The 22,508-nt window shown below is 45.6% G+C and overlaps 1 protein-coding gene across 4 annotated transcripts in view; it reads left to right on the top strand.

Moving 5' to 3' along the window:
* Positions 1–22,508, top strand: part of MYO5B (myosin VB) — a 1,432,615-nt gene that overhangs the window by 1,261,342 nt on the left and 148,765 nt on the right. For all 4 annotated transcript variants that reach the window (XM_069626964.1, XM_069626962.1, XM_069626965.1 and 1 more), the window contains one exon: positions 20,549–20,649. In XM_069626964.1, coding sequence (XP_069483065.1) covers positions 20,549–20,649 — 101 coding nt within the window. The remainder of the gene's footprint in view (positions 1–20,548; positions 20,650–22,508) is intronic.

Genomic DNA, 22,508 nt, shown 5'->3' with positions numbered 1-22,508 from the left:
TTGCAGCCGTGGGTGGGGGTACATTAGGTTTGGGTACAGCCAAAATATTGATAGCATAACTTTTCTGCCATACAGAGGCAGCCAAAAACCCAGTGATCATCAAAATCCCTATCATCTTTATCACAGTAGCTAGTCTCACCGGCATTTTGCTCTTACCTTGCTGCAGTCTGGCAGCTTATTCTTGCGACGTTAAAGTTGCCCACCTGAAAATTCTCAATAGGCTTGTTATTAGTGTTAGTTGTTGTTTTCAAGCTCTCCCTATCAAGTAGTCGTTCAGTGCCCAGGCGAAGAGCTGTTCCCACGCCAATCTAAGCTATCTTTCTCTTAGGGCAGGCAAGTGTTGGTGAAGATGGGGCATTGATTGTTCTATGGCCAAGATAAATGCTGTGTAGTAGACACGTACCCTCCTTCTTTTTAGGTACTTTGGCCTTTTTATGTGATAGACAAATTGGTGTGATAGTGCTTCAGGGTAGTTATCGTCTGAGGGTAGCATCTACTCCTGGGCAATGAACTTTATTAGTTATCTGTTTTTTTAGCAATACAATAATACGCTGTACCTGCATGTACGAGAAAGAAAAAGAGAACATTCAAGTGTTTACATGTGTATATGTGCAAGACAATGTCCTTCAATTGGGTGGTTACTGTAGTGGGTAGGAAGTCGATGGGCAGAGGGTTTGGGGTTCAGCTGGCGGAAGTCTCTTTACTCTTTGATCGTGTGACCATGGGGTGGGCGGTATGGGAATTACCAGTCTCTATTTCAGTAGTTGTCTCTGGGGAATCTGGGGGGTGGCAGGGTATGGAGACACTTAAGTCGTCAGCTGTGGTAGAAGTCTCTTCCTCAGTGGGTGACGCTGTCGCTGTTCTTCCAATGGCCCTGTCGGTGACGCTAGGGCGGGTCTGGAGTTTGTAGATCTTTACGTCGTGTAGGTGATTCCAAGCACGCATATCCTGCAACTTTACTGCTCTCGTAGATACCTCCTCTACAAGGTGGGGACCAGTGAAGCGTGGGCTGTTCCATTTTCTTGAAATTGCGGAGTAGCATGCGGTCACCTTTAGCAATTTTGCACAGTTTTTCCTTTTCCGATCCTTGGTCCTCGTCTTCTTGTTGATAACTCTTAGACCCGCCCCGCATGCGCTCGAGCTGTTGAGACACAAACACTACACTAGTAACCAAAGAAGACACATATTGGTACATTTCATCACCAAGAACAGTTGCAGTGTTTTCATAGTCTGTGAATGCCCTTGATGTTGGCGTTAGAGGAAGGCGCATTTGACGTCCGGTCACCACCTCATGAGGAGTGAGGTGGTGGTCGGAGCCTGGTCTATTCCTCAGCTCAAATAGAGCTAGCGGAAGGCAATACAACCAACTCTTCTTTGTTGTTTGCTGTATCTTTGCAATTGCCTCCTTCAGTAGGCCATTCAGGCGTTCGCATATACCGTTGGCCTGCGGGTGATATGCACATGCAAATTTATGCTTGATGTTCAGTAAGGATGTGATGTGCTGGAACATTTCATTAGCGAAATGCGGGCCGTTATCCGACCGCAGTATCTCGCACACTCCCCACCTGGGGAAAACCTCCCTCAATTTAGCTGCTCTAAATGCATCTGGATGTGAGCAGGGTCCTGCCTCAATCCACCTGGAGAATGGGCATACTACTACAATCATATACCTATTTCCTTGACATACGTTGATCATATCAACGTAGTCAATATGGATGTGCAGGAAGGGTCCCTCTGGCCGGGGTATACTACCTTTTATCACTCTCAGCGTGTGACCGGCCGTAAACTGTTGACATGTGAGACAATTGCTGATAAAATTTGTCACATGGGAATTTAACTCGGGACAGAACCAATCTTCTCTAATTCGTGCTGCAATAACTTCCTTACCTGTGTGGGCTGGGTGGTGGAGTTGGCTCAGGGCGGTGTTCAATAGTGCCAATGGCATTACCATCTTTCCAGTGTTACCCTGGCGCCATAGTGCGTCAGTTGGCGACATTGTACATCCTCTTTTTACCCATATTTCTTTTTCTGCCATTGGTGCAGCCGCTTGTAACTCCATTATCTGTGTGGCTGGGAGATGGGTGTACCCCTCTCTCATCAACATCTCTTTAGCTATCCCCCTCCCTCTCCCTCTCTCTGACTCTGGGGGGTTCCATATCTCACCAAAATATGTGGCATACTTTGCATGTGCGTCTGTTGCTGCATTTCCTTTTGAGATATGATCTTCTCCGTTAGTGTGTGCGAGACATTTGACCAAAGCTAGTTCTTGGGGATCATTTATTACTTCAATTAACTCAGCTAACAAGAGAGCATGTTGCACTGGGGTGCCGTCAGCTCTCCTGAACCCTCTTCTCCTCCATTTGGACAATCCTGAGTGGACAGTAGACGTGACATATGCGCTGTCAGAATATATAGTCACTCTTTTGTCAAAGCTTTCCTTCAACGCCAAGATCAGTGCAACCAATTCTGCTGCTTGAGCAGATTAATGTTGTGGTAATTGTACGCATTTCACCGCCACACACACCAATTCCTCTGTCATTTTTACCACCGCTGCCCCAGTTCTCCTTATCCCATCACTTTGGTCTATTGTTGATGACCCATCAATGATCAAGAGCTCTCCTCCATTTAGCGCGTCCTCTTCAACTTTTCTAGTGCATGAGTACATTTCGGTAGTCTGCGTACAATCATGTGCATAGTCGCCTTCCTCAATGACTTCTGCTATAAAACCTGCAGGATTAACTGTGCTGCATCTAACAATTGATAATTCTGGTCTAGATAAGATGATCTCATAACCTGACGCCCTCTGCGTGGTTAGTGTGGACTTAGGCTTGTTCAATATTGCAAATAGTGCATGTTCCACAAATAGTGTGGTTGGGCACCCCATTGTAATTGATGATGCTTTCTCTCCCGTGAAGGCAGCTGCGGCGAGACCTTGTTCGCAAGGGAAATGTCCTAACATTACAGGATCCAAGTGACCGCTGTAAAATGCTACTGGTTTGTAACCTATGCTTGTTTTTTGAGCCAACACTGCTTTCATTACTGCTGAGTCGCAATGTGAAAATATAAAGAATTGTCGTTCATAATCTGGGGTGGCCAGTACTGGAGCAGTTGATATTGCATCTTTCAGTTCCTCAAAGGCCTCTTTCATTTCCATTGTCCACCCCAATTTTTTCTCCCCTTTGTTAGCTTCTTTTAAGGCCTCAAGTAGGGGTCCTATGTATGAGCTGTAATCAAATACCCAGGCTCTACAGTAGTTGCACAGTCCCAGGAACTTCTGCAGTTCCCTCACTGTTTGTGGCAACAGCATTTTTGATATGGCCTGTGCTCTTTGTGGTGCAATCTTTCTTCCGTATTGGGATATGAGCTGACCAATGTATAGTACCTGTTCCTGACAGTACTGTAACTTTTCTTTGTCTACCTTGTAACCCTTTTCAGCCAATATTGTCAGCATCTTCAATGAGTCCTCTCTGCATTTATTTTCGCTTGTGCTGCAAATTATTATATCGTCAACATATACTGCAACACTGTGCTTTCCAATTCAATGTTTCCTAAATCCATCTGTATTACTCTGTTGAAAATTGATGGTGACACGCAGTACCCTTGTGGCAATCTGGTGTGTTTCCATTTTGTCTTTCTGTACGTGAAGCTTGTTAGATCTTGTGAGTCTGGATGCAGGGGTATTGAGAAAAAGGCATTTTTGAGGTCAATCACTATAAATCGTGATGCTTCTGCTGGAATGCCACACAATATTGTGGCCGGGTTTGCTGCTATAGGGTATTCTGCTTCCACTATGTTGTTCAAGGGCCTGAGGTCCTGGATGAAACGCCAAGACCCTCCTTTAGCTTTGCGCACTGGATATACGGCTGTGTTACATGGTGATTCTGATGGTACCAATATGCCATTATTTATAAGGGCCGTTATTGTTTCATATATGCCCTCCTCTGCCTCTTTTGATAGTGGGTATTGCTTCACTCTAGGCAGTATTGCACCTTTTTTCAATTTTATTCTTACTCCCCCTATACTTTTTATGCACCCCACGTCATAGGGGCTAGTAGTCCATAATGATGTTGGTACCTTTGCCATATCCTCCTCAAAGAAGAGAACTGGGGTGGATGTGGGTGCTTCGAGTGCCATTGCAATTTTCTGTGCCACTTGTTTGTATGTCACTCTTAGCCATATGTCTACACTCATCATAAATACCATTTCACCTTCTTCCTTCTCTTCTGAAAAGAGCTCCTCATCTGACACCTGGGTGAGCCTGCATCCCTCAGCTAGGGCCATCACTGCCCTCCATGCTCTTCCTTCCCTGTCTTGGGCATGTACTGCGATATAATCAGCAGTTGCTATAATGCTCTCCATGCTCACTGAAATCACCTTTCCTTCTGGTTCATTGGCTGGTGTTTCTGGTCTAAACAAATAGGCTGTTGGCCTCCTCCAGATCTTTCCTTCTATTCCTGGCATCCATGCGAATGCCATGTCTGTTCCGTACTGGAACAGTTCGCCATCTACTGGCTCAGCCCTGATCACTGTCTGTCCACAGTATGCTTGCATAATTTGCCGTGCAGTGAGCATGTTTATTCCAGGAGTGGAGCAAATTATGCCGTCCTCTGTAAAGGAGATCGTCATATTCAACCTGCTCATTATGTCTCTCCCAAGTATGTTTACTGGTGAGTCCCTAGAATATAAAAGCGGGACAGACATGTCATAATCCCTTATCGATAAGGGAATGCTATCAGTAAAGGGAACCAACCCCCTAGCCCCAGAGAATCCTTGGGTGTTCATGGCCTCACCTGACATCTTAAATTTACCTTCCCTTATGCAAGACCGGGTCGCCCCGGTGTCAACAAGGAATGATCATTTTTTGTCACCTATCGTTACCTCTATGCGTGGTTCCTCCGCACTATGAGGTGTTACCGACAGGATGGGACACACCAAGGCCGTCTGTGGGCTGTCCTATTGTGGGTATAATGATTGACCACTTCCTGTGTAAGGGTTGTGTCCCAGGACTGTCACCCTTCCCAGTTGTGTTTGCTGTAGTTGTGTATTGGTAGAGGTTATTTTATGGTCTTGAATTTGGGCAGGTTGCTGTACTTGCTGCACTTGATGTTGTTGTGTTATCGCTACCTGTTGTTGTGGTAGTGAATATGTCTGTGGCTGTTGTTGTGTTACTAGTTGTTGCTGCACATTTCCCGGTTGCAGTGCCTGCTGTTGTTGGATGCCCTGCTGTTCCCTTGTAGGCCCTTGTTGTCCCTGTTCTCCCCATGATGGTGTGCCTGGTCTCATTCTACATGTGCGTGACATGTGCCCTAGTAATCCACAAATCCAACATACCAGTGGTTCCCTGTTCTGCCATGGAAAGCTCCCTGAATTGTCCTGGTATACTGGTTGCCCAGTGGGGTAGAAATTTCTGAATCCTCCCCCTTGCTGTTGTGTGTTATAGCCGTATCCCCTCCCCCTCATCATTCCTCCCCTTCCCCTGTTATAATTATAATATCCCGCTCCTGGCGTTGAGTATCCTCCTCCCATGTTCGTCGTGTATGGTTGGGGTAGTGGCAGCTGTTGTGCTACAATCTGTGATGATTGTATTTGGGAGGGATCTTGTGCAGCCACTACTTGTGTGGGGTTTTGAGTCATTGTTGCAGGTGTAGTTATTAGTGCACTTTCCATCGTGTATTTAGTAAGTTTTTTCTGTACCAATTTAGCCTCTTCCGCTTTTCTATCCTCTTCTTTTTGTTTCATCTTTTCTTGCCATGTCCTACAATGATGTACTATCGTCAGTTGTATTTCTGGCCATGCTTTTGCTTCCATCCCCACTACCTTCTTCAGTTGTTTCTGAACTTCTTCTGGGAGCCCTTGTATTAGTATATGATAGAATATTGCTGGTGTTTTGTCCCATTTTTCTCTAGTTTCCATAAGCCACTTCTCTTGAATTTCCTGGATATAATCAACAGGATCTTCGTTTTCACGCATCTTGCGTGATGTAATTGCTCCTATGTCTGATGTGTCTGGGTACTGTACCCTTAGCGCTTGCCATAATGCATGTCTGCAGTTTGCGAATGGTGCCCCATCGTGTGATGTGTTTGTTATTGTGACCCCGGGGAAGCCTGCTCTCTTCCAGATGTCATCTGCTGCATCCCCCAATATTGATATTAGAAGGCCCTTTACATCCCCCACTGCCAGTTTCTGTCCTGCGGTGTGTTTTTCCATTTCATATATCCATTTTCCCGCACCTCCCCTTAATGATGGGAGCCTGCACTTTATATTTTCCTTGTCTGCATGCTTCCAAGGGACGTATTGTGGTCTAACCCCTCCCCTCTCCAGAAGTGGCATTAAGTTGTGTCCTGTTAGAGCCCCTGGGTTCCCCAAAGTCAAGTCTGTGTACGCCTCCTCTTCTTCCGTGTCGTCTACATCGTCAATTGTGTCCATATTTCCCCTGCTCGTAACTGTTTCTCCTCCATCTCTTCCCCATCTTTTATCATTTCCTTTATTTGATGTGGGCGTGTGTATTCGTTCTCCCTGCCTGCGTCCAGGGAGATCTCTAAGCCTGCCTGCATAGGGTGTCAGTTCATGAGGGGCGGGTGCGGGTGTAGGTGGGCATGTTGCACGGGATGAGTGTGGGGTGGTGGAGCATGTTGGACGGGATGATGACATGAGTGTGGAGGGGCGAGGGAGGGAGGGTGTAGCTGCACGTGTCTGCCTTCCCGCCATTCCTTGCTCTTCCCCCTCACTTCCCTCCAGTTCTTCCTTTCTCCTGCAGGCCCATGGTGATTCTCTATTTGTCCAGGTGATGTAGAATTTATCTAGGCTTTTCCTTTCACTATTTCTTCCTTCCTTCTCCATTCCATCTTCTTCCTCACTACAAAAGTCATCCAGGAGTGACAACCCCCAATCTGTCTTTTTTCCCCTGATCGTTACTGTTTTTAAGTCTATTAGATCCGTTCCTCCCGTTTCTTCTTTACCAATTGCTCCCCTTTGTGCTGATGTTTTTGCTACTTCTGTGTCTCTGCGTACATACCTCCTTACTTCACTCTCCCCTCTCCTATCTTCTCTTTCCCCTTCTTTTTTCTCCGCTATTTCTCTACCAATTGCCTCCCTTTTCTTAATTAATTCCTCCATTACTTCACTACTCATCTTTTCCAATATCCTTTCTTCTTCTCTCTTCCTTTCCCATCTCGCTCTTTCCCGCTCTAATATACTCTCTATCATCCTCCCTTCTTCGTATTTCTTTGTCGTTTCTGATAGTAACCTCCTCTTCCATATTTCCATTTCTTTTTCTTTCTCTTCTTCCTCTCTTTTCTTGTCACGCAGTGCTGCTCTGGATACCCTTTCTGCTACTGCTTTTACCCTTTCGGCTTCTCTCTTTTGCTCCTCAGTTCGTTCCCTCATTTTTTCCAACTCATTCTTACTTTCTTTCCTTTCCCGTGCTCTCTCTCTTTCCTCTCTCTCAAGCTGCTTGATCAGTGCATTCTGCTCATCCCTTAATTCTGCTAATCGTTCCTCCAAAATCTCTTCCTTTTGTCGTAACAGCTCTTCCTCCTTTCTTTTCCCCTCTTCCCCTTTCATTTCACTCTTTCTGGTATTATCCTCGTCCATTTACCTTACTACCTCCTTCTCTTCTCCTGTTAATGAACCTCGTAATTTTAATAATACTTGCGCAGCTACCCACTCATCATGTCCTATTGCTGCGATCTGTTCTTCGCCAGTCCTCCCCTCCCCTGCGGGCATCTACGTACGAGCTGATCCCGTCGTACTAGTCTGCTCCCCTCCCGTGTGGCCACCTGTAGCTGTATATGGTGGCGGGCTGTATGCCGGGTTTGAGTACCCCTCAGCCGCCCTTAATTGTACTATTTCTCGTAGTTCTGTTAAAGGATATAACCCCCCTCCCTCCTTTTTCACTACCTTCGCTAGGGGCATATCGTCGCTCTGTTCCTTTTTTATTTCCTTTTCGTCTAGGTTGGTACTCTTTTCTCCTCCCTCTTGTCCGTTCCCCGTGTTCTGTGTACCTTCACTCTCTTTTTCCCCATTCTCTCCTTCCTCCTTAATCTTCTTCTCTTCCGTTGTTTCCCCCATAATGAACATTCCGTTTGGCCCTGGTCGGGACCCTTGGAACATCCTCCATAAGTTAAACACCTCCACGTGGTGTGCCAACTTCTTCCCCTTGTATGTGTTATGCAGATGGGTTAATAGTGAATGTTGGGTATATGGATCGAAACTGCCATTAGGCGGCCATGGTGTCGTCATTTTGTTGTCCGTCCCCTGTGTCCATTCTATGCTGTATTTGATCAGTTTCTCCCTATGGGGTGACAGTGTTTTACATATATGTGGTAGCGGGGAAGTGAGGGTGCTCCCCCACCCTCCCGATCCTGTCCCGTATGACATAGTAGCACTTCACTTGTTATCCTACCCCTATTTGGTAGCGGTTATCTTGCTAACAGTGTACGCTACACAATCTTAGATCTTTACCTGGCCCCGTAATTTTGGGGACTTGCGATTGTCCGCTAAGGAAAAATAGTAAAATATAGCATTTGCATTTGTATATTCTTTTCTTTCTTTTCTTCCTTTACCGAACACCTTTACGGCCCCCTACGGCCGAGGCGCACATAGCCCCCTGCGGCTGCGTGCCCTGTGTGACGTTCTTATACAGCCGTCCCACTTTGTTTGACCCCTCCTCCTCTTTCTTCACTTGTCGTGGCCGGCGTTCTCCGTGCGCGGCCACGTCCCCTTTTCACCTTTCCCCGATCTACTCGTTACCGTTTATCTCCGTCTCCACTCCCTTACCATTATTCTCTTCCCCCCACTCTCCGAAAAAAATGCCTTGGGTTCGAGATATCCTATGAAAGCCCTACTGGTGACGTCCCCGATCTCTTCCAAAACTACTGGTGAGTTCTTTACATGTTTTTAAAAGTTCAAAATATGCTTGCAATCTACCCCCGTTAACCCCACAGCTGTCCTCTTGTCACGCCTGGAACAAGGTAATCAACAATATAATCGAACTGCGCACACTCGTCGCCTCGCGTATGATACGCCCCTCGACAGGAGGGCTTAACCAGCCAATTATCTTCCGTATTAGGCAATCAGCTAGCTACCGCCTACAGGGAAACGTCATCTATCTATCGAGTTTTCTGCTCGATCAATAGGGATCCTCATCTACTCATTGATCAATAATCACCAAATCGTAGGAAACCGCACACACACACACCCTTACAGGTGGTCGGGACCTAGGCCAATCAGTGTCTACGAGCGGCCGCACGTGATGTTTTCGTGCTCCGCCCCCTCCTCTTCCATAACGTAGCGGACTGCTCTCGCACTTGTCCAGCTACCATTCACTTCATCCTCAACACTAATTTATCAAACCTTCGCCGCGCACCTGTGTAACACCTCCCACCTCCCGTATTCTGTTCCCTCCCCCTCCCTCACAATTTCACATTGCTTGTTGGGCGTGGCATACTCACCAAGTTCTCTTGATGCGGGGCCGCTCGACTGCGTGCACCCCTCCAAGCGGCTCGCCACCTCCCCTCGTCTGGACCACGTCTGGACACTCGCCATCCGCGGCGGGATACTTCTCAACCGGCTCCCGAAGGCCAATATCCGGATTGCGCTGTCCGGTCTTCTCGCAGTTCCGCGATGGTCCTGTAGTCCTCAAAAAGGGGGCAGCGGCAGAGGGGGCCGTGCCGCCGGGTCTCCTCGCAACGAGAGCACTCGGAAAAATAAAATAAAAGTAGATCTTAAACAGATCTCAGCAGTGCCTCCAACTTGTCGGGGGGAAATTCTCCCGGGGTCTGCTGGACCGTCCGCGGACCCCCGGGCAGGGAGGCCCCAACTCCTCCCGCGTATCCCAAAAATGAGTATGAGGCACACGCAAGAAGCAAGGTGGTTCTGCTGTTTATTAAACAATGGCAGGGATGGGTCAAGGATCGTACGCGTCCGGCCTGACACTCTCTCGCCAATCGTGGGGCTCGCAGGCCCTTTTTACCTTAGTATGACGCGCTACTCGCGTCACCTGGGAAAGTTAGCAAAAAACCTATCGTCACTCTGGATTGGTTCCTCGAGTGGTAGGGTTAGTATAGCATACGTATAGAGAACGCTGTTAGTGACTAAGGGTCAGTCAGGTGGTATACTTGGGTTGTCCCTTCTATTAGATACATGAAAATTGTTACATGAAGACCCCTGATGATTGGCTAATGTTAATGGCGTCAGCGATAAGTGCCCCATGTTCTGATTAGTCCGCTCGCGAGCCCCCCAGTCTGGGACCATCGTTGTTCCCAGCTCGCGGTGCACCTGTCATTTGCAACAATGTGTAACTATGTGTTTGTACAGACAATGCGTGGATTTGTTCATATGCTTGAGGGCAGACTACTCCCACCGCCGCAGATGTCCATTGAGTCGCTTCATTGTTGCTGCCTGTGTCTCAAAACGTGGGACCCAGGCGCCTCCTTCCTCCTGGGTCTGGCACCCTGTCAGGTTCGGCTTGGTCACGTGAGGAGAGACCGTGGTTGAGGCAGAATTCTGCACATTTAATGTTGCATTTTCCACTGTGTGTCTGGCTTAGTTTGCAGGTGTGACCTTGGCTTCGGCTTGTGGCATGCGGGTTTGCAACATTGTTCCCTTGGCTGTCCGTTCTCGCCGGGCTCATTCTGCAGGGTCAGCAATTGTACTCTTGCTCGTTCAATGTTCATGGAGGCTCTTGCTTGCGGCCTACTTGGGCCTGGTGCATAGGTGGGGATGTTTGATGCACGGCACTTTAAATTACGGTATCATATGGCTTTATCCCCAGTATCATGTCTTCGTTATATTTCTCATTGCAATGCATGGGTTAGGAGAAGCGTCAGCAAGCATTTTAGATGAGTTCGTTGTGCGTCTTGCGTTTCTGCATTTTGAAAAACCTATGTGAAAAATAATAAAGATGCGCGTCAGTGGGTGTGTCCGTCACCTACGTCATAGCACTGAATATGTTCTTCGTGTGGATTGGTGTGGGAGTGTCCAGTGTGCATGTTTGCACGGGTGTTCTGACCGTTGGCTAGGTCGTCATGGCATCTCTAACGATGTGTTTATTTACTGTTGAATGGTTCAGTCGAGTTCATCCATGCCGCAGGTGTCGGCTTGGGCAGGGCAGGCTGGTGGGCACATCTGTATGTTCCTGTACCAAGGTATTTGGTCGTCTGGTAGATAGGCAAACTCCTCTTGTGGCGGGTGTCTGGGCCGCGATCCTCTAGGCCAGGGGCGTGAGGGGATTGGTGGGACTCTTTTGTCCCATTCTCACACTTCACCCTTAATGGCAGACTCCCATACTTGCTCTTCGGGGCATTCAATGCTGATTGAGTTATAATGAGTTATATTCATAACTTCCAACTTGAAGGTTAATACTTACAGGATAGTAGAGCCCATGCAAACACTCTCACCACCCACATCCTTGTCTAAATAGAAAACATTTGCCTTTGAGTGCAGGGCTAATTCTCCTAGACCCCTACCCACACTCCAAAGCTGTTCGTTTAATGAGTCGGGATGTACCCTCTGTTACCTCAATGGATATTCAGGTTCATATGTATTTAGTGCTCTTCACCATCAAAGCCACGCACAGTCTCTACAATTCTAATAAGAACTCGTCTTCTTTTCATTCAGAAAGTACTCTTGAAGCTCCACCTTGATTATTTGGTAGTAGCCTCCACCCCACTCCCTGGCCCGTCAGCTGTACAGCAAAGTGTACTGCTACGAATTGAAGGTCTAGCATCCCCTGATCTCTCAAAGCTTCACCTATGATCGCTTTCTCTTGATATCCCTGGATTGACCGCTTCACCTTAGCATTTAGAGTCCTCGGAAGTCTACTGCACTGAAGGAATGCTATCAATTCCTCAAACAGCCATGATCCTATTCTCCACACCAGTTTGCGCCTTTCTGATCCCTTTGGTATTTGTCCATTCTTGGTTCTAGAAACTGAAAGGGCTTGGCTCTCTTTGAATGTCCTTCTTTACAGCATTCCGGATGTCGTTCTTTTTACCAGCTCAGATCTGGCTTTCCTCATTTAACAAACCTTGCTTAACCCAGCCCTTCATTCCTCAGCCCCTCTGAAACATAGAAATGAAACTAAAGCAAGGCAAATGATGGTATTTAGACTTGGTTCCCTGTACCCATGCCATCGTTAAGAAATGTTGGAAAGCCATGGAACCTACTGGCACAGACGTTATCATGCTGAATGGGTCTGACGCTGCCAGAGTTTTAAGTCTCTCCAAATAACCAAAAAGAGATGTTAGGTGTTCAGGAAGTACTACTACATCCTCACTGTAGTTTCATTCAGTTAAGGCTTTTCGCGCCTTGAAACACCTGTGTATAGGCGCGTTACAAATACCATATCATATCATATCAAGGCTAAACTTCAAGGCCTAGCTTGTGTAAGTCTGTGGCTCCATTTCCCATTTTGCAAAACTATTCTGTAGCCCTGAACCCCGCTTCCTCCAGAAGCTTGCAGACCTCTCCAGCACCAACCAGCCAGCCATTAGCCAATGTCCTCCATTATCCTGCAACACATTTTTATCATTGCACCCCACTACACACATTTGATTTCCTAGCTTATTCTTATTGGTGGTCCATTAGGGCTAAGAAGGGTGTTGGTCTTTATCCTCGTTGCATCTATCTGGAATCCTCTTGCTTGTCTCTTTGCCACAATGTAAATCACATCTTTTAGGGTAAGGGTATCGAAGAAGGATGCTGACAATAGAGGGGCATGATGGTTGCTATGAACGTTTATTAATAGTAAAAAGAAACCCTCCCTATCGCGGTCTTCTAACAGGAGTTTCCCTGCCTCAAACTAATACCAAAGGATCTATCAGAATGTCCATCAAAATCGAACTCCACCATCGTGTGTCTCAACTTACTTCTATCCCTTACACTACAACTAAAGAATAACCCAACAGAAAGTTCCTCCAGCTCCAGAAGAATGACTCCCTTCTCCTGGTATTCGGGTGATGTCCGCAAAATGTTCTTTTGAAAAAGGATGCCAGGGGGAATTAATCCCTTCCTCTGGCTTGTGGTTCCCAACAAAAGCTTTGTACAAATCAACTCTCTGAGGACCAGGAGATTGGACCGCACCCTCCAATATAGTTCATAACAAAACTAGGGGAATGGCTCCCTTCCCCTGGTGTCTCTTGAGTATATTCAGAGGCTTCAGTTTCTTCTCCAAGAGAATGACTCCCGTCTCCTGGTGTTTGAGGGTTCTTTTCTCTATCTTTCAACTCGGTTTGTTTTGCCATCCTCTCACAGTATTAGCAAAGTCCAAAATCTTTCTCTGGGTTTCAGTGGACCTGTCTATGCCACGCATGTCTGCTTCACTGGTATTGGGGTCCCAGACCCATCTCTCATTGTCAGTGGACTTATCCCTGCCACTGCGGTGAGGATACTTTCCTTGGATACTCAAATCTTCTGTCTGAGGGTAAGTGGCCTTGGGGCTACCACTGAGACGAGGAAGCTTTCCTCGGATGCGCAACTCTTCACTTTGGGTTTCAGTGGCCTTGGGGCTACCACTGAGATGAGGAAGCTTTCCTTGGATGCACAAATCTTCACTATGTGGGTCAGCGACCCTATGTGTGGATGGGCCTTTAATCACCTTAACCCACACAGGCCCACAATTTAAGAAGCGAGTACACGGTTGTACATAAAGCAAGTTTATTTTTCTAAACTCCAGGGAGCAGTTAGATGGTGTGCAGGGCCAAAATAACATTTATGCGACAACAACTCCAGAACATATAGCCCCTCTGATCACCTGTAAAAACAATTAACTGCCAGATACCCTGGCCTCCGGCCTCATTTGTATTACCACCAAACAAATTACCAACAGCCTCTAGCGACTTCAATACACTGAGCGAGATAAGATCAGTTCCTTTGCAGGACAGTTAAATCATAAAACCTTGTCCTGTTTGTAAGCTAACCTTCTTACTAGACGACTAATTCTTCTTTCCGTCAAGAATGTCCCTCCTTCTTAAACTTCATGTGCAGCAGCTAACCACAGAGATTAACATTGCTCATTTCCTATATTTTCTGCCGCCTGAAAACCCGAGACAGTCAGTTTAAAAGTCAAACATGCATTTTGCACGATGGTCCCAACTACCATGTTTTTTGCAAAGCACCCCATTATGTGGATTGTGCTCAGGTTCCATTTGCAATTTTAATATTGTATCTTTCTACATGCGTGAAGATCTACTATGCATACATTCTAAACAACTGTAACACTAAAAATGACATATTCCATCCATAATTAACTGCACTTGATACATATGGATTTGCAACATTGTGTCTATTTTGCTACCATCCCCCATCATCAATACGGTGGTCGTAACATTAATCCCTCGTAATGATGGGGACCCTCCCTGACCACCCCACCACTTATTCACAATGTTCGTCTTCTTACAACTTAACGAGGGGCTAAACAGACACTTACCATAATGTGTCTCTACCGGTTCGCCCGTGCCTCCCGTTACTTTCTCTGGGCTCTTGGCACATCTCCAGTTCTTCATCAGACTGGGGTCGGAATCTCGTCTGCTTCAAACGACTGTGCTGTGTCCCGGACATTCCGAATGGGGACTCACAGCTTCTTACGGTCTCTGCGTAGTTGTCACGACACCCGGCTCACCTCCCTGAGATCACACCACTGCCTCTCTCAACTGGACTGGGTGTTGGGTCAGCTCTTGCCAGACCCAACAAGGACTCTCTCAGTGGCTCGCCGGCATCCTTCTTCCCATGCCTCCGGTCTGCCGATAGGATTTGAAACTCCCACTCTGTATGGTTTCCACACGTGTTGCCTCTCCCAGCTGGGCTTCACAAGTTATTTTGTGCATTTTCTCTTCTTATACATTGCTGCCAGCCTTGCCCTGGCAGATTGTCAAAGTACTTTGTTTCGTTTGACACTGATCTTCATGCTTCCTCTGGGCCTCCTCGTACCAGTACTAGCACAGTCAGTACATTTCATGTGTGCTGTTCTTTGTCCTAGTACTTTCTGTATCCCAAGTACTACCGTAATACATTGGTCTACTCTCAAGCAAATGGCTTGGAATAGAGGGGGAGGTTAGGACATTTTGGGGTGTGACACTGTTCAAAGGGCTGTACTCAAGGTGATCGTTCTCATGCCCAGAAAGGTGAGTGCCTCACCATGAGGTCCTCCTGCACTAAACCACCCCTAAGTGGATTATTGGGTAGCAGCTGCACTTCCCTAGCCTCATGAAAAGGGCTCCCCCATGGGGAGAAGTGACGATACCTGGAGAATCATCACAGAACGTACTGTGTACCTATATATTCTGCCTTCCTCGGAAAAAGGGACAATGCTGCTTTGGTTAATCTGCTCTCTTCCATGTTGCTGCACTGTCTCCAGTGCTTTCAGTCGGTTTGTGACAGGGCTTGGGCAGTGGCTCCTACTAGTGCCAGTTGACCATAATTTGTAAGATCACGTCTCTTCTCTCATCGGCCAGACTAAGCTACTACAGCTCCAGGCCTGACCGCAGGAAGCAGTGCTGTGTGGGCTGTATCACTCCTTTGTGTTCCATGTCATCTGCGTGTGACTGCTTCCAGGCACTGCATCGAAGGGTTCTGGGTGTGCTTGCTCTCCCTTTGGACGTTCTCACAAGTCCTTCATGTCTCCCCCTGTGAAGAGACAGATCATGCTATTGGTTCTCCACTTCACACAATGAGGGCAACATGAATGGGTCGAAGATCACACCAGCTCCTACTTCATGATCACTTCTATATTTGTCTGATGCATTTCTCATATAGCCATTAAAAAACGTTGGCTATCTGGGACAATGGAGGATAACACTTCTCCCTGTTCAGGGATGTCCTTTCTTCAAGTGAAGGGTACCCCCAGTGGGTTCCCGCTTTCCCTGTCTCTAAATGGTTGTTAGGTGTAGGGGGCTCACCTCCCTAGTCCCAAAGGGGGTGGCACCCCCTTGGGAAGAGGGGACAAATTCTCTGGATCATCACAGCATGTAGAATATGTACATAACACACACTCTGATTTCGATGTCAGTGAATATTTATTTTTCATATGAACTGAACTGTACTGTACTGTACTTAAGGAGCCCTCCAGTCTCTTTTCCTGTACAGATGGGGAGCAGGTGCAAGTGGACCTTGGTCACCTGGCATAAGCCCCACCCCCTGGTGCCTTCCTGGCTGCCTCTCTTTTTCCCCACTTAACAAGCCCCGCCCACCTGGTGCCTTCCTGGTTTGCCGCTCTTTTCCCTTACTTAAGGAGCCCTCCAGCCTCTTTTCCTTTGCAGATGGGGACCTTGGTCACCTGGCCTAAGCCCCGCCTACCTGGTGCCTTTCTGGCTGCCGCTCTTTTTCCCCACTTAGCAAGCCCCGCCCACCTGGTGCCTTCTTGGTTGTCACTCTTTTTCCCTACGTAAGGAGCCCTTCAGCCTCTCCACAGGCCATCCCCACCCCTCTTGTCCCGGTGATGTTCCCTTGTGCCCCCCTTTGTCGCACACAGGTGTTGCCTGATTTGCTTGATTCTTCTACCCTGCTCCCCCGCCTCCCCTTCAGCCTACTTCTGTAGGAGTCTGTCCTGATACATTCTGGTTTCACCATCACCGTCTTGTGGCCAATGCTGGATTTGACTTTTATGGACTTCATTGATTCACGGTGCGTCACCTTTCTCATCGTGGCCCTGAATCATGCTGTTCCCATCTTCATCTTGTATCCCGGCTTGCAACATTATGTGTTACTACTGACTTCTGCAATTGTATTCGCTCTCCCCTCTTGCTTCTCCACTCTTTTTGACTGCTTACTCTCTGTTCTCTCATCCTCTCCCTTTCTCCTTTTTCCTATATCCTCCCCTACTCCCCGTACTTTCTTCTATGCACTTACTCTATCAGAATTGTCCCTGGACCTAGTATGATGGCAAACTTTTCTGTCTCCTCCCCCCTCCCCTTACTTGTTTTTTCCCCCCCCCCCACCCTCCAGCACTATCTGAAATGTCGTCAGGCCTAGTACGATAGTCGCTTATTTCGTTCCTCCCCTCCCTTTCTGCCCCCCTCTCCTTTGCCTTTTGTTTTCTCCGGTTACACCAGAAATGTCATCAGGCCTAGTACGGTAGTTGCCTGTCTGTTTCCATTTCCTTCCCACTGTCCCACTCCCTTCCTTATCTATGTCTTAGCTCTTGCACTATCTGAAATGTCGTCAGGCCGAGTACGACAGTTAATTTCACATCCTTACTGTTCATGGCCTGTAAGAATGGCATTGTATTTTCCCTTGTTCCCTCCCTTGCCTTGAAGCGCTTTGAAACACATTGTGTATAGGTGCTATATAAATAAACTATCATATCATATCATACAAAGTGGCTTATGAGTTTCATGGTTCATACATTACACACGTTACATCTGAAAACGCACATCAAAATCAGGGCTTCATTTAATGTGGGTTTTAAGGAGATCTAATGAATGTACATCTTTGATATGAGCTGTACAAAGAGGTGCATGAGATTCACAGTTCATAGATTACGCAATTTGCATCTCCTGAAACCTCAAACCAAAGTCAAGGCTGTCTTCATGTCAGTTTTCATGAGATGTTAATTGCATTAAAAAACAAACTGTATAAGTCATATGCGCCTCTTGTACATTTTGAAAACTCACAGCAAAGTTACAGATCACTTTAATGTGAGCTTTCATACATATAGGAGGAATACCATGCGTGGGCTGAATGAAGGTGCATAACTTTACATGTATGTGAGATGAACATTTAATATATGCATACTAATAACACACACTCTTACAGTGCGCTGTGACGAGTGAGATAGATGACTTGACAAACAGAAGGGTCTCAGACTGAATCTTTTTACTGAAATTACTTTAATAATCAGGTGCAATCAAAACAGGGTTTAAACGGGTACGTCATTTCACCAAAATGGCTGGGGTAGCAGAGATGGCATCAGACAACCCTTGTCCTCTGGTGAAAAGACAGGAAGTGATGTAATTTAGACCCACCCAGAAGTGACATCATGAGAAGCGATGGAACGTGACATTTAACCCCTAATAGGAAGTGGTATCACATGCCCTTGTTCCTAAGTACTCTGAAAAGGTATGGGCAAAGCAAACCTAAATTAGAACATAGCGCTTGCACCATGCAATAGGTGAACGGAGGGCTGCAGTGGACTGGGGTTTGTGGGTACCTTGCCCAGGTATACCAACGTAATGTCAAGACAAAACAAAGGGTTCCAGTCTTGCTTCGCCGACACACAATAATGCTACACACTGCTACAATTGCAGATTTATTTTGTACTGAAACAGCCTCAAAATTGTTGAACAAGTGTCTTAGCTTCTCATATAGTCAGATGCATCGCTGTTGCGGCATGCTCTTAAATTTAAGAGTCGGGACTGGTGGTCTGCTGCACGGAACGAGACGAGCCCGGGGGAACCCTTTCTTTTGTCTTGTTTCCTAAGTACACTATGAAAATGATGAAAATGATGGTTATGATATCACTGTAATGTGATATTCATTTCCTACAAGAATGGATCACCATATGTATCGTTGATTGGTGTGTATAGGCCCATATGACCAAATTACTGTGAATGCAAGCAGACATCCAAGGCCAAATAATAATGGTGTGTTATTATATTGAACTTATGCGCTTTATATAGTACAAATATACATAAAATATCACCTGAACTGTGTAGGTACTCATTCATCAACCTAAGAAGGATAAAAGGCTGAGTGGGCCTTGCCGGGATTGGAAATGCAACCTGCAGATCACAAACAAATCTCAGCAGTGAGCGCTCAACCCACTGGGCTATCTTACCAGCTATGGCTAATTTACTGGCTATAGTAAAATTTGAAATTATATGTCTGAATGTTCTGTCAGAAAGCAAACTACACTCTGTATTGGATACCATTAAACTGGTAACTGAGATTCAATAGTAGGCAAGTTCGTCTGCAGGTCTGTTGCAAAGTTGGCCACGTGTCTAGCCTGCGTGGATCTACTTTTCAGGCTTCAGAGGTTGGCAAAATACATACCTTTGGGAGGGTTCCTAACTGTGTATTAAAGAATTTAGAGTAGCACAGGGAAAGCATCACATTCACACGGCATCCCGTACTTTGGGCACCCGTTACCTCATACATGCAAACAAACATCCTGAACAGCATGCCAGAGAGATGGGAAAGATAGATACATTACAACAATGCATTAATTGTGGCACAATGAAATCAAAGGCCACTTTATGTACTATGGTCAAACATGTCTACACTATACACAAGCTTTTAGGCACAAGGATTTTGTCAAGTGACCGAGGACACCGAGATGGACTGTCTTGTGATGATCGTAACAGAGACAGCGGCAGAAAAAAACATGCTATAACTGCAACTTGCGAAAAGCAAAATACATAGTGAGAAACAGATGCTTATTCTACTCTAAATGCTTTATGGATGTTTTTGTCTGCATTGTGAATTTGAGGTGTTTAAGAACAGACTAACTCAGTGACGTGTACCTGAAATAAACCTTTAATGAGTCTAGAATACTATTGTATAGAATCCCAGAAAGACAAATGATTTGTTATTCCTATTCTTTCTTATTTTGGGTCACTGCTCAAAGTGTTACACTTGTGGAACCCACTATTTTTTTAAGAGGCTTGAACAAAAGAGCCAGACGTTCCAGAAACAAAGAGCCACATGGTGCTGGAAACAGCCCAGGAATATCAATGAAACATTTCTTTTTTTAAGTTTCTTTTAGGGGTGGCAAGTCAGACCACAGGGGTCGCAGGTGCAACCCCTGGTAACCCCGAAATGACGTCCCTGGGATTAATGAAAATAAGCAAAATGTTCAAAAGTAATGCTTTAGAAGTCCATCCCTGAATAATGCAAACTGAAGGCGTACTTGACCTATGAAGTTAAAAGATGCCCCAAAGTACTAAAACCCCGAAGGTAGACTTGCATGTCGCAACTAATCCTTAAATCAAATATCATGGTAACCTTAACTCACTTACAAATGTAAAAGCATACAATATTTTCCTAAAACTAATAATTACACGCATACAGACAAGGTTAACTGTACACCTATCATAAATGTTAAAACACAGTATAAAATGCACATTAAAAAAAACTGTTTAACACTTTTATTAAACATAATGAAATATTCACACAACACAATTTATCACTTTCACTATACAGCATTTTATAGCAAAAACGAATTTTCGCAAACCAAAAACGTGAGGTGAGGTAAGGTTATCATGATATTTGATTGTAATATAATATATTTTTTAATTCATAAATTGCGTTTATTATGTTGTTACCTTAACATTATTATTTCTAATGTTTGCAGGCTTTATGTTTGTGCTTGTTTAACCTTAACTCTTTTGCAATTGTTTTCCCAAATGATATATAATCTGATTAAAATGCAGGGGGAATATTCCTGGTAGGAAGGGATACGAGGTCTACATTCCCATAAATTACTCATGGCTGCCTGCCTTCTGCCGTGCTTTAATATCACTCAGTCTACGGCAATACAAGGCTGTACATTGAAAGATACAATGTGTGAAACCCTAGATTAAAATAGACATTCTGTGTTTTTTTTTGTGCCCAGGAATCCGGAATTGGCTCAACTGCAAGCTGGCCAAACAGTGATAGGCACGTGGACCCAGAGGATGCTATCGAGGCCTATCACGGAGTCTGCGAAACTAACAGGTAAGCCTCCTGTTGATCTATCTGCATTTCAGTGAAAACTTGAACCTGCGCTGGTGGAGGAAGCTGAGGTATGGAATCACTTTAATGTTAAAAAACAGCATCCTTTAGTTATTATTTAAATCTCAGAATATAACATTATTCAGTTGCGGAGCAAAGAGTTTGAGAGGGAGTAGTTAGAGCCAAATGCAACTTCTTAAACCCTTATTGAAATCAGCTGCATGGAGCGAATATTTGCTTCTTGAATATCTGTTGCTGCCGCTGATATGGCAGAACAGAGCTTTATGGACTTAAAAACCATATTGTGGCTTGGGAACTGATTTGTCATAGAATCAGTCAACTCTTCAGACAGCAGAACATTCTACTTCACAAAGTCGACTTCTGTTAGGGTTTCATGGTAGCTACAGCTGAATGTATACACAATCAATTTCCCTGAAGATGTCTTTGCTTATTTTTTTGGTAATTGTGAAATTCCCACTAGAGTTGACTGCTTCATGGGTAGAAATGCCCAGCCCTATTATGTGGCACTTCGCATAAGCAGCGCCACTTCAAGCAAGGTATGTTCAGGCTCGGGCTGGCCTGTGGGGCAGTTGGGCAATGCCCGAACTAAAAATGCAAAATGCAGTGTGGGCCAATTTGTTTGGTCAAAGTGCACCAGTTTGATGCGTTACTTCACTATGTGGCTAGTAGTTTTGCCCATTGTTACTGAATAAATATTCTTTCAATTGAAATATTTGCATTACATTTCATCAAAAAAACTCCCCCCTGGATACAAATAGTCAGAAAAGGAATGAATTGCCTTTTGCACCAGTGGGCCACTTTTTCATTTGTGCCCGAGACAATTTTATCCGCCAATCTGACCCTGGGTGTGCCCATGCAAACTTGGGTGCAAAAGCCTTTTTGAGTGTTGACTCTGTATTAGACATTTCCCGACCGTGGACATTCAGCTTCGGGGAAGTGTGTTGGTTTTTTGCATTCCTCGTTTTCTTTTAACTTCTCTCTAGCTCGTTTCCCATAAAGTCAATGTTATTTTTCATCATCTCGGTTTATGATGTAGATGACTGCATGCTTTATTGATTATGATGAATCACCTCACTTGCTTTTTTTCCTGTTCCCATGACTATGCTTAATATATACCCTCCAGGGCCCTCAACTTTATAGAGGTTAGGAACGGTGCCGGTGCTTCCATGTCCCCATTCCCATGGAGTCATCTGGGAGTCCATGGCAATGGGGATTAACATTTTCCGGCATCTGATTTCCCGATCCGCCGGGACTTATATGCCCCGGGTGACACTGGGATGTTAGGCACCGGAAAAGTGTTACGAGTCCAGCGGCAACGTGCCGGTAGCAACGCTGGGTTACCGCCGGACCCGTAAGGAGGCCCACTGTCTTTTTGATATATCAAAAAGTATAAAATAGTGAGAACCCTTCCATCATAGGCCTTATTAACATTTATATATTTATGTATTTCATATATCTTATATTTTCTGTTGATTTTGCTCTGATCATGAGATGGCTTCGTTAAGTCAGTCAAAAGGCCAGGAACAGCTTGGGCGCAGTTGTTTTAAATTGCCATCTTTTCCTGCCATTGTGCTTTGAAGCTCAAGGTCATTACAGCATTCGAAAGGTGTTCTATGGCTGTTAGGCCCTAAGCCCATCAAACAAGAATGACAACTGTCAGACTGTGGGCTCTAGGAAACATGTATTTTATTTTGTATTTGATAGAGCATTTACACAACAGAATTGTATTTCAAAGCGCCATAAGGCTAAATGGGAAGGGAACAGGGGAAATAATTAGGGGTGTACCGAACTTCGGCGAATACGTATTTGGTCGAATTCCGGCTGATAAAAAGTTATTCGGC

The sequence above is a fragment of the Ambystoma mexicanum genome, chromosome 6p, assembly GCF_040938575.1.
Source record: "Ambystoma mexicanum isolate Mex_15411 chromosome 6p, UKY_AmexF1_1, whole genome shotgun sequence".
In the NCBI taxonomy this organism is placed as follows: Eukaryota; Metazoa; Chordata; class Amphibia; order Caudata; family Ambystomatidae; genus Ambystoma; species Ambystoma mexicanum.
The sequence above is the reverse complement of the archived record's forward strand: the minus strand, read 5'-3'. Positions and strand labels throughout refer to the sequence as shown.